The sequence below is a fragment of the Alexandromys fortis genome, unplaced genomic scaffold (genome assembly GCF_014885135.2).
Source record: "Alexandromys fortis isolate MF-2015 unplaced genomic scaffold, M_Fortis_MF-2015_v1.1 scaffold_67, whole genome shotgun sequence".
Classification (NCBI taxonomy): domain Eukaryota; kingdom Metazoa; phylum Chordata; class Mammalia; order Rodentia; family Cricetidae; genus Alexandromys; species Alexandromys fortis.
The window spans coordinates 2,521,653-2,534,034 of record NW_026067945.1 but is presented as its reverse complement, the minus strand read 5'-3'; the positions used below and the strand labels follow the sequence as shown (position 1 = coordinate 2,534,034).

Genomic DNA, 12,382 nt, shown 5'->3' with positions numbered 1-12,382 from the left:
GGGAGGCGGCGGTGGGGAAGAGACAGAAATCTTTAATAAATAAATAAAAAAAAGAATTGTTGCTAGGATTATGGGCATGTACCATTATACTAAGCTGGATAAAACAATTTTAATTTTGGCATAAAGTTTAAAACATTAACAGCAGCAAGAATAAATGTAATTATTAAAGTTTTCTGAGAAAAAAAAAAGATTTCCAAAAACATATCAGAGATTTTCAAGGACCCCTATCCTTCCAGACATCTCAAGTCTCTGCTTTTCATTTTGAATTTTTTGCTTAGTCTAGTTTTTGAACCAATTATTATTTCCTCAAGCAGTTAATTACCTTTAATTGTTTCTGATAACCATATTCTCAGGAAAATACCCTTAAAAATACCTGGAGTAAACTATGAGGACGGTCTAACACAACAGCAGCATTACAGCTTGTACGTACTAGACAGTCAGATGCTGACAGTTCTCTACAATAACGTCCCAACTCTCCTTTCAGTGGATGCCACACTGCAAGGGTTCACGCTACATTTACCGTGCATGTGAGCCTTTTTTTTTTTTTTTCTTTTTTTGGTTTTGAGTCTCACTATGTATCCCTGTCTCGTTTGGAACTAGTTATGTAGACCAGGCTGGCCTTAAACTTACAGAGATCCTCCTACCTCTGCTCCCCAAGTACTGTGATTAAAGGAGTGAGCCTTGACACCTGCCTGAGCTCGTAGCTGTTCTCTGACAGAGACAGAAAGGGCAGCTAAAATTCCACAGATCTCACTGTTCTTGCCAGGACTCGACTGTTTTTCTTAGACGACACTCCCTGTGTTGGCATGAATCTTTGTAAAATCGTCAAAGTGTTGACTCTGAATATTTTTGCTAATCTTTTGGCTGGTTTTATGCAGAAAAGAATTTCAGAGTCCCTTACTTCTGACATTTTTGTTAACTTTCTGTGTGCACTGGGTATATGCGTATGTATGTTATGTATGTATGCATGTATGCGTGTAGGTTTGTGTGGGTGCACAAGTGTGCCTGAGAACACATGCATACGACTGTGGAAGCTAGGGAAGTACCTCAGGTGGCTTCTCAGGAGCCACCCGCCTTGTTTTCTGAGACAGGTTCTCTCACTGTTTGTGGCTCACTGATTATGTTAGGTTGGCCACCAGCAAGTCCCTGGGGTCTGCCAGTCCTTGCCTTCTCAGCTCCGGGATTATAAGCAGGTGCCACCTTACTATCACGTGTGACATTTTTATGACTGAACTCAGGGCCCCGTGCCAAAGCAGAACTACTATACTCACTGGCCTATCTCCCCAACCGTCTCCACTGTTTAGTCCAATGATTGGTGATACTGATTAACTTCTCGTGTGCTTACTTTTTATTGGTATTTTTTGACTCGAATCTTTTGCCTATTTAAAAATCACTTATTTATTTACTAGTGATTTACAGTTTATCTCATACCCTGAATTTAAATTCTTCATAAGATACATACACATTTTCTCCCAGTCTCTTGCTTATCCTTTAATTTGATTTATGTCTTTAAAAATAATTATGGATTTTTCTACATATAAAAATTCAATTTTTCAAATATATAACTCAATGACTTTCCATTTTTCCTCAACCTTACCCAAATAATTATTAACTTATTTTCACCTTTATATCTTAACCTTTACAGGATATTTTCTAAGTGAAATTGGGTAATACATAATTACTCAGATCCAGCTTCTTTCACCGAGCATGCTCTAAGGTCTATTTATGTCACAGCCTGTGACAGGACGTCTGCTCCCTTCTCTTGCTGAGTGACAGCCCACAGTGTAGGCACACACATAGTGTCATTTAAAAGCAAACATTTTAATTCTTTCCCAAGGGGAATGAAAGCGCATGTTCAGCCATGTTCTCGCACTCAGGTTCGTGGTTTTTATCCACAATGCCATAACACTGCAAACAGCACATATTCCCATCAACTAGTTCAAATATAAATATTTGTATGATGTATAAGTATGTTCAAAGACTACTTAGGAATAGGGAAACCTTAATACCTTGATTCATATGCATTATACATGGAAAAAAACTCAAACATTAGTTAAATAGAATAATTCACAGAAAACGTTACAATTTATACTTCCAATTATAAATAAATCTAGCAAATATGAAGTTAAGATTATAGAGAACAGACAGAGACTACCAAGGATAGCAAGTGGAAAAAAAATAAACTGAACTGCCAGGTTGATTGGCATTTACATCACTGTCCTGGTGATGGAAGCATGATGATTTGCATCAAACTTTTAAAAACTGTATGAAATTAAAACCTCAATAGTGCCGAGCTTTCAAGATACTAGTGTGTGCAGCAGGTATGTGACTCCTGCCGCAGTTCCCAGCGACCTGGAAGGCTGAATGCGGCGGATCACTGGAGCTGTGTTCAGTGTCCAGCTGGACAACAGAGAGACCCCCAGCTCAAAGGGTAACTAACAGATAAAAAAAAAAGATTAAATGAGGGGAGGAAATGGCTCACTGGATAAAGCACGTGCTGTGCCAAGTATGAGGACCCAAGTCTGGGTCCTCAGAGCCCACGTAAACGCCAAGTGAACATGGTGCCTGCCTGCCTGCAAGACCAGTGCTCAGAAGGCTGAGAATTACCATGAGCAAAGGCAAGTGAGGAGGAAAGCATTTCTTTTAGCTTACAGGTTACAGCCTATCACTGATGGATGTCAGGGAAAGCTCAAAGAGGATCTTGAAGTCAACAAAGAGGCATGCTGTTTGCTGGCTCCCTCCCAGGCTGGTGCTTAGCTAGTTTTCCTGTATTGCCCAGTACCACCTGCCCACGTAACTATCAAGAAAATGCCCCAGACATTCCCACAGGCCATCCCCAAAGCAAGTTAGATAGACAGTAGCATACTCAAGCTCTGGGTGCAACTGAGAGACCCCGTCTCAACTAATAAGGTGGAAATCAATTGAGGAAGATTGCCATCAGTCTCGGACCTCCACAGATGAGTACACATATCTGCACACACACACGCATCCACACACATACAAATGTGTATACACACACAAACACAGCAATGTAATGAGTTCAGTGTGGCTCGGTTAGCAGAGGGCTTGCCCAGTAGCATGTCTCTAACATCGGCTCTTGGGGGGGCAGAAACAGGAGGATCATAACTTTAAGGTCATCTTCAGCTACATAAAAAGTTCAAGGTTAGTCTGTGCTACATGAGACCCAGTCTCAAAAACACACCAAAGAAAAAAATGAAAAGAACCCACACAGGAAGAAGCGAAGAAATAAATAAGTACATGTCCATTTTCCTCTAGTTCTGACGAAGACTATAACTTCTGCCAGGTTTTGTCTGTTCTAGTACTTAGGAACATTTCTGGGTATAATAAAAGTCTAGAAATTCAGTTATGAATGATCAGATGATCAGGCCTTTATTTCATTTTTTTTAAATATGGAAGTTAAGTAAAAGTTTCATAGAACAATGTGATAAAAAGCATAAGAATTCCAACTTCCAGATGGACTAATAAGTTCCTGTGGAGAAAGCCCATGATGCTCAGAGACACAGAAAAAGAGAGCGACTGCTGTGTACAGGCGAACAGAGGGCACAGTAGACAGATCATAAACCATCTGTTGAGTGTTTAAGGAAAGAAGGAAGGATTAGCTCTCACGATGTCATGTCATTTATGCATTGGCGTATGTGTTTTCTGGAGCCACATGAATAAAGACAAACACCATCATCAAACTCTCTGCTCTAACGTGACGCTCACGTGAGCCCATTTCCATCTGCCCTAGGGAGTTAACAGTGAATCCTCTTTCTCCAGTCCTGAGAAGGCTGTGGATGGATTTCTCAGGACTATGGGACAGTGGAAAAGGGCAGAAATGGGAGTCTCCTCTGTGTACAGTTGAGGAAAGCAACTGACCCGATGCTGCATCGTCCACCTCCGCCTTTGCCTCGGGCTTCCAGGGCCACTCTCTATACTGTGTGAAACTGTCCATCTCATGTGCTGAACTTTGAGTAGATCTCTTTAAGATCCTACTTCAAACACATTAAAGAATGTGTAGAAGGAAAACTAACCAGATTCTACGATTCTTAACCAAAATAATGAATAAATAGTCTGACAGTATCAAATATATAAGAACTGTTAAGGTCCTAACCCTGAGGATTCCACTTTTGCAGTACACTTTCCAAACTGTCTTCTGATCACACAGAGATATTCACATATTTTCTCCCTCTATCAGGAGCATTGAACTGTGAGGTCCAAAAACCATCCACAAAACTAGAAAAAAAAAAAAAAACACTCAAGCCAACACCCTGGAACTTGATGTCACAGCATGTTTGCTGAGTACCATTGAGAGCCCGAGGTCATTAACCTCCTGTGTTCTCACCTGCAGACCACTTATGGCTTCTATACCCATCTCAACTAAGTGCTCATCAAATGAAAGGAACAGCCAATCTTTTCTCTAAGGTTTTGGTGGTTTATTTTTATAACATATGATATAGGATTCCAAAGAAATTATAAACTTCTATCATAAATAATAAATTTCAAATGTTGAATATTCTCTTCATCGCACAGAGAGAAATACGTCCATGTAGTATTATAGACTAGAAAATAAGGGCGAGTTGTTGGGAGTTAACAGAAGGAGCTAGAAGATAATGACTACACTGAATCCCTTGGGGAAGCAAGAACGGCCCTAGGAATTAAAAGAGGGGATTTCTTCCTCACTGTTGTTAGCCAGGCGAGACCTAGACATGGAGACTTGGTCCTCCACAGCTGTAATGCCCTGGCAACCAAAAGGATGTTCTGTCTCACTGCCCCATGAGACTGGAAACAACCATTGCTCGCTGTAAAGCAGGCAGTCTGCAACGGAGATAAGCAAAGGTCATCGGTACGGTTCACAGCCAGTGAACAGTTCTGGGCAGCCATGGTCATTTCTTAATCTGGATGTCCACGGGAAATTTTCATTTTCCTTATGCATTATTTGGAAAATCAAACTATGTCTGTAGAAAGTAGAAGTAACTGTTAAGAAGAGGGACAGGAGCTAGAGAGAGGGCTCAGTAGTTAAAAGTGCTTGCTGCTTGACTCAAATTCAGTTCCCAGCACCTACATGGTGCAGGTCACAGGTACCCATAATCCCAGCCTCAGGGGATCCAATGCCTTCTTCTGGCCTGTGTAGGCACAAAGATACATGTGCTGTAAACATGTACACATACATAAAAATAAGTATTTTGAAGGGAAGGATATTTTTCCAATGCCCTCAGCTACACTTTAGTGACAGGCCAGGGTCTCTTTTCAATAGCAACAGTGCATTTTTAACCAAGTGAAGCTACTGTTCACACAGCAAGCTTTCGGCAAGTCCACATGCTAGAACTGGTCAAACAAACTCTCAAGACCTGCAGATGGTTATAAACACATGGTCTGTGTCCCATGTGATCTTGGGCTACTTGATCTGTACCAGGCTGGCATCACTTTCTCTAGCTCTTGCTCATAGCAGAGTCCACCACAGAAACTACCCATGAACATTTGCTTCCTGTTGTCAGAACACTAGTACAGTTTTAATACGAGGCTGGAAGAACTTTCTATAAAATTAAGCCAAGAAAAAAAGTTTACTATTTTCTGAGAAACCAAATTAATGTTCTGTTATGATTTCCTTATGCATGGGAAGAAAGGGCAGCTACACCACTTAATTTAAGCTATGCTATGCAGAGGCATTTGGTCTGTTCCTTAATGAGACACTTCGGATATTTTCCAGGCATTCTAGAATAATGGCTCATCTTCAAGAAGAAGATTTGTCTAGCACTGTCCCTTTGGGAATTTGCCATTAGTAGTGCTAATTGTATAAATCAATACAATTCATGGTTAAATTTCTATATACACCTGTACCATCATGGCCGTCTACCCTACTCACCCTGTCTCAACTCTGTTTTATTTTTACTGTAAAACACTCAATCGTATTCACACCTCTAATTCTGCAGCTTGCAAATAATATTCATGAGCATTTTATTGCATAGGTTCCACCCAAATCTGCAGCCTCTGAACAAGAGAATCAATATGGATCATATCTTAGACTTGGCCATGGTAAAATTAGCAAAGAAAGGGGAGAGGGTTGGAAAGGGAAGAAACATAAGTGCCACTTACTTTTCAAAGAAGTATCTGACGATCATCAAGAGAAGGGCATATGGAATCGTCATGTACAAATGGGAAGCTTTAACAAAGACGAGCCCGTCATGATCTTCAAGATCTGACCACTTTATTGTCGGAGGAAGCCAGAATTTCTCCAGCCAGAACCAGTCTTTAAACTTCTGAAACATTCTAGACAAATGAAGAAAAGAGCACATTAGACTCGTCAAATCAGCACTTGGAATTGTAATAATGTTGAGCGCTGTCCTTGAAAACACCTAAAGCGGGATTCTGGGATTCCGAAAATAACAAAGGGAGTATACTAACTCCCACGGTCCTCTGCTGCATCTAACAAGAAAATCTCATCCCGTGCTCCCAGAAGTGCTTGGACTATGGAGTGGAAGCCTGAAACTTTACATACTCTCCTTCATAGTTCAGGAAGCACACAGGCGGGCAGTGCAGATATTTATTTTCCACTAATATCACTCATGATATAGAAATGATTCAATAGGTTCTACAATTTCAAGGTATTGAAAGTCAATGCCCTGAAAGCTCCAATGTGTGTATAAAATTTGACTAGCACCCTAAAAACATTGCCTGGGAAACAAGGGACAGGAGTTCAAAGGAGATCATGGCCATAATCTTTCTATTTTTATTTTTATTTTGATGACAGTAGGGACTGAACTGAGGACTTTATTCATGTTAGGCAAAGACTGTACAGTGGGATTCGTCCTCAGACTTCGGTCATGCTAGGCAAGGATTCTACAGTGAGATTCATCCTTAGCCCCCTTGTCACTTTGAAGCTAGTTCTTACTAAGTTGCATAGATCAGCCTTGTTCTCATTTTGTTGCTCAAGCAGGCCTTGAACCTGTGGATCCTCCTGCTTCAGCTTCCTAACAGCTAAGATTACGAATCCTTGCCATCGGGCACGGCTCTGTGTTAATAATTATATCTATGGGAACTTGGTCATGGCTCCACGATAATAATTATATCTATGGGGACTCCATTATCTGTGAGGCACTGCGCTAGGTGGTGGGTGCATAGCAGTTAATAGCTAAGACTCCATCTTAAGAACCAAACAGCATTGTAGGTAAGGCAAGTCTGACTAAAGTAACTTTAACACATATTTTTAGGTACCCATAAAAATTATCCAATTCCAAGGTGTTATTTTTGTTTCATCTTACTTTGTAAATTATATTATTATACCTTAGAAGCCTGTTCTTTTTTAATGAGAGGCAGAAAGGGAGTGGAGGGGAGGGGAGGTGGAGAGGACCTGGGAGGTGTAGAGGGAGGGGAAACCATCATGAGCATATATTATTTGACTCTATTTAATTTTCAATCAAAGGAAAAGGAAAAAAAAGGAAAGAAACCTAACTAAAAAAGGAAGAAAAAACTACAAGGTTCTGAGAGGCAAAAACGGACACTGGGCCCAGTAAGGGTAAGTCCTAGAAAGATGGCTGAGCAGGAAGTTGAGTGAACTGGAGAAGGGAGAATAACGGGAGAGGAACAGCAAGCAGCACTGAAATGCAACTTGGATTCTGTCGCTTCCCTTTGCTGTTCTAACAACCAACCCAGAGACATCTGTGACCACAGAGTGCAAACAAGCATCCCTCTCCAGCAGCAAGCATCCCTCTCCAGCAGCAAGCAGATGGCTTTGCAGCACTGAACACCTGCTGGGCGACCTCTCACCCAACTCAAGTCTGAAATTACTGTGGGCTCAACCCCAAATCTGCTGTCTCCCTCGCAGGTCAGATGTCAGCCTCAAGCCCCAGGTTATTTGACTTGTGCTTTTTGACAACTAGCTACACATCTAGGGGCACACAAAACCCACCAGGCTTGGGAAAGATGGACTTACATTGGTTTATTATCAATGATGCAGAGAAGACATGTATTGGACAAAGCATGTAGGAGGGGCACTAAGCATCTATGCTCTCCATGTGGAGCTACCTGAAGCCCTTGGAAATCTGCCCTCTGTTCTTACTGAAACTTCACTGTGTAAGCATGAGTAAGCCATTTGGCCACTGGAAAAGAATTCAACCCCAAGCCCCTTGGCCCTTCCCAGAAGTTGAAAGGTATGACTGATGACCAAACCCTTGAATCCTGCCTTGGTCTTTCTTGGGCCCTGCCTAGTGCATCAACTATCCATCAACTTATTAGCATATAAGAGCATATTGCCATTTTAGAGATTTCAACAATTTCCTGTTTGCCAAGAAATGTGTAATTCATGACATCACCAGCATGTTTTAACCTCACCATTGAGGGCCATTTTGATCCTAGCATTTTGAAACTGAGACTGTTTTGATTTTTTTCTATAAATATTTAGCCAGGAACACAGGTCACACTGTCTTTAGATTTCACAACCTTATGCCCAGTGTTGAGAGGGACACCAACCCAATCAGAATCACACCTGCACAGCCATGCCCTTGGAGAAAAGTGACTTTGTGTATGGATTATCATTCCACTATACTTTCTAACTAGAACTGACAATTCATGCAAATACAGTTGAATATTTCCACCAATACCTGTACATTCTCTGTTGGGGTTGGGGGCTGAAAAGAAGGAAGGGATGAGGGAGTGATGCTTGAATTCAGGGAGATTACAACCCAGTCAAGAGTTGATGTGGTCTGAACCAGGCAAGGGTGGTGACAACTGATAAAGCAGCTGGGGCTGGGCAGTGGTGATGGGATGTCAACAACCTATTCGGTAAAGTAACTGAAGAGTCAAGCTTGGTTGTAAAGACAAACATATCTTTTAAGAAGTTTGCCTTGGCAGCTTTATGGCATTATTAGCCGTGATAATAAGAAAAATACCAGGGCTGGGAGCAAATAGCAATGCTGTAAGTTAGGTATTTTCCAATATTGTTTAATAATCACTACATAAAATAAGTTGTTCGCTCCTATAACACAACTCAAAGCAACACAGATTTTTCTATCTTGGGAGAAGCAGCTTATAAATTACACAGGAGTAAATTCTTGCAGTGACTTCAGGGCTATCGAAAATAATAGTAACTCTAATTTCCAGTAATGCAAAATAAAGACAGCCAAAAAAAGAGACAACGTAACAGAAGTCAGAAAGGATGCAGAAGACAGACCCTGAAAAACAACTCAAACTTAGAAATGAAGCTAAATCAATCCATACTATGCACTCTTTTTTGGGTGTTGCTACCAAACATCAGTGACAGCAGAATCAGGGGTCTTAGAGCCCTTTGTTCATATCAAGGACAAGAAGGACTCAAAACTATCTAAATGTAGGAGCCAGAGTTATACAACTCTTAGAATAAAATGTTGGCATGAATGAATCTTGGTGACCTTGTCTCAGGCCAGGCCTTTGGAGATGGCACCCAAAGCATAAGCAACAAGAGAAAAAGTAGATCAAAATGGATCACAATTAAAGACTTCTGTGCATCAATACATACCACCAAGAACATGAGTAAAGAACCTACAGAACAGGGAGAGTGTCTGAAAAATTTGTCTAATAAGGGTATCTTAGTCAGGGTTTCTATTACTATGACAAAACACCATGACTAAAGAGCAAGTTGGGGAGGAAAGGGTTTATTTGGCTCACACTTCAGCATTGCTGTTCATTACTGAAGGAAGTCAGGACAGGAACTCAAACAGGGCAGTATCCTGGAGACAGGAGCTGATGCAGAGGTCATGGCAGGATGCTGCTTACTGGCTTGCTACCTCTGGCTTAGTCACTCTAATGTCTTATAAAACCCAGGGCCAGCAGTCCAGGGATGAGACCACCCACCATGAGCTGGGCTTTCCCCATTGATCACTAATTGAGAAAATGCCTTACAGCTGGATCTCAGGGAGGCATTTCCTCAACTGAGGATCCTTCCTCTGATGGCTCTAGCTTGTGTCAAGTTGACACACATAACCACCCAGTACAAAGGGATTAACATTTCAAATATACAAAAATCCCTTACAACCCACTAATAACAAGACAAATAGCCCATCTTTGTAAAGAATCTGAATAAACATTTTACCTGAGACACACAGGTGACCAATAAGCACAAGAAGGGATGCACAACGTTATTGGCCATGAAAGAAAAAGAAACTCAGTCACTTCACAGCACTGGGTGTGATAATGAAGTCTGATAAACACGGATAGGCCATAGAGAGATGTTCCTGCGTGTGCTCCAAGGGGGTGCTGATGGGGAAGACAGTCTTTAGAACATCAGAGAGTGCATGGGACCTGAAGTCAGTCATTCCCAGCTAGCAGGAGATTGAAAAGATTGAAGTTACAATGTGAGTGACTCTTGAAGACTTAGGCAAAAGGCCAGACACAAATGGATATATGAGCTCATGGATATGAAACATTCAAAATAAACAGCTCCATAGAGACAGAAAGCAGGTTAGAGATGCCTTGGGGTGGAGCAGGGGTGGCATTACCAGTTTGAGGGGATTGGAAGTGATTTCTGAGGGAGGAGTTATGACAATTCTTTGAGAGTAATGAAATATTCCAAACCTGTGCTACTACACAGCAGAGAATACACAAAAAAGCATTTAAGTGCACACTTTAACTGTGTAATATGTGAAATTTACATCAAAAACCAAACCAAACAAAAAAAGAATAAAATACCTTAGGCAGGAAGATTTCAAGTTCAAGGCCAACCTAAACTGTATAGCCTCAAAAGAACGGTATTCAACTTCATATGGAAAAGCAAATGACCCAGGATAGCCAAAACAATCCTGTACAATAAAGGAACTTCTGGAGGCATCACAATCCCTGACTTCAAACTCTACTACAGAGCTACAGTACTGAAAAACAGCCTGGTATTGGCATAAAAACAGACAGGAGGACCAATGGAACCAAATCAAAGACCTGGATATTAATCCACACACTTTCAAACACCTGATTTTTGACAAAGAAAAAATATAATGGAAAAAGAAAGCATATTTAACAAGTAGTGCTGGCATAACTGAATATAAACATGTAGAAGAATGAAAAGAGATCCATATCTATCACCATGCACAAAACTCAAGTCCAAATGGATCATAGACCTCAACATAAAGCCAACAACACCGAACCTCATAGAAGAAAAAGAGGGAAGTACACTTAAATGATTGGCACAGGAGAGCACTTCCTAAATATAACCCCAGTAGTACAGACACTGAGATAAACAAATAATAAATGAAACCCCAGAAAAGCTTCTGTAAAGCAAAGGACACAGTCAACAAGACAAAACGGCAGCCTACAGAATGGGAAAAGATCTTCACTAACCCCACAACAGATAGAGGGCCAATCTCCAAAATATACAAAGAACTCAAGAAATTGGTCATCAAAAGAACACATAATCCAAAAAAAAAGGGTGTACAGACCTAAACAGTGAACTCTCAACAGAGGAATCTAAAATGAATGAAAGACACTTAAGAAAATGCTCAACATCCTTAGTCATCAGAGAAATGCAAATCAAAACAACTCTGAGATTCCATCTTACACCTGTAAGAATGGCCAAGATCAAAAACACTGATGACAACTTATGCTGGAGAGGTTGTGGGGTAAAGGGAAGACTCCTGCATTGCTGGTGGGAGTGCAAGCTGATACAGACCCTTTGGATGTCAGTGTGGTGATTTCTTAGAAAATTAGGAAACAACCGTCCTCAAGACCCAGCAATACCACTTTTACCCAAAGGATGTTCCATCGTCATAAAGACATGTGCCCAACTATGTTCATAGCAGCATTGTTTGTCATAGCCAGAACCTGGAAACAACCTAAATGTCCCTTGACTGAAGAATGGATAAGGAAAATTGGTACATTTACACAATGGAGTACTACACAGCAGGAAAAAAGTAATGACATCTTGAATTTTGCAGGAAAATGGATGGAGCTAGAAAATATATTGAGTGAAGTAACCCAGACCCAGAAAGACAAATATCATATGTACTCACTCATAAGTTGTTTTTAAACATAAAGCAAAGAAAACCAGCCTACAAATCACAATCCCAGAGAACGTAGACAACAATGAGGACTCTAAGAGAGACATACATGGATCTAATCTACCTGGGAAGTAGAAAAGGACAAGATCTCCCGAGTAAATTGGAAGCATGGGGACCTTGGGAGAGAGTTGAAGGGGAAGGGGAGAGGCAGGGAGAGAAGCAGAGAAAAATGTAGAGCTTAATAAATTCAATTAAAAACGTGGAGAAAATTGACTCTCTGGAGTTATCCTCTCACTTCCACACATGTGCTATGTGTCAAGTGGACACACACATTCATACATCATACATACCTACACAATACAGTTAGAGTAAATAAAAATGAGAGAGAGAGAGAGAGAGAGAGAGAGAGAGAGAGAGAGAGA

At 40.9% G+C, this 12,382-nt stretch overlaps 1 protein-coding gene across 1 annotated transcript in view; it reads right to left on the bottom strand.

Moving 5' to 3' along the window:
• Positions 1-12,382, bottom strand: part of Cers3 (ceramide synthase 3) — a 92,999-nt gene that overhangs the window by 61,206 nt on the left and 19,411 nt on the right. The window contains exon 2 of the mRNA XM_050149175.1: positions 6,097-6,270. Coding sequence (XP_050005132.1) covers positions 6,097-6,269 — 173 coding nt within the window. The 5' untranslated portion in view covers position 6,270. The remainder of the gene's footprint in view (positions 1-6,096; positions 6,271-12,382) is intronic.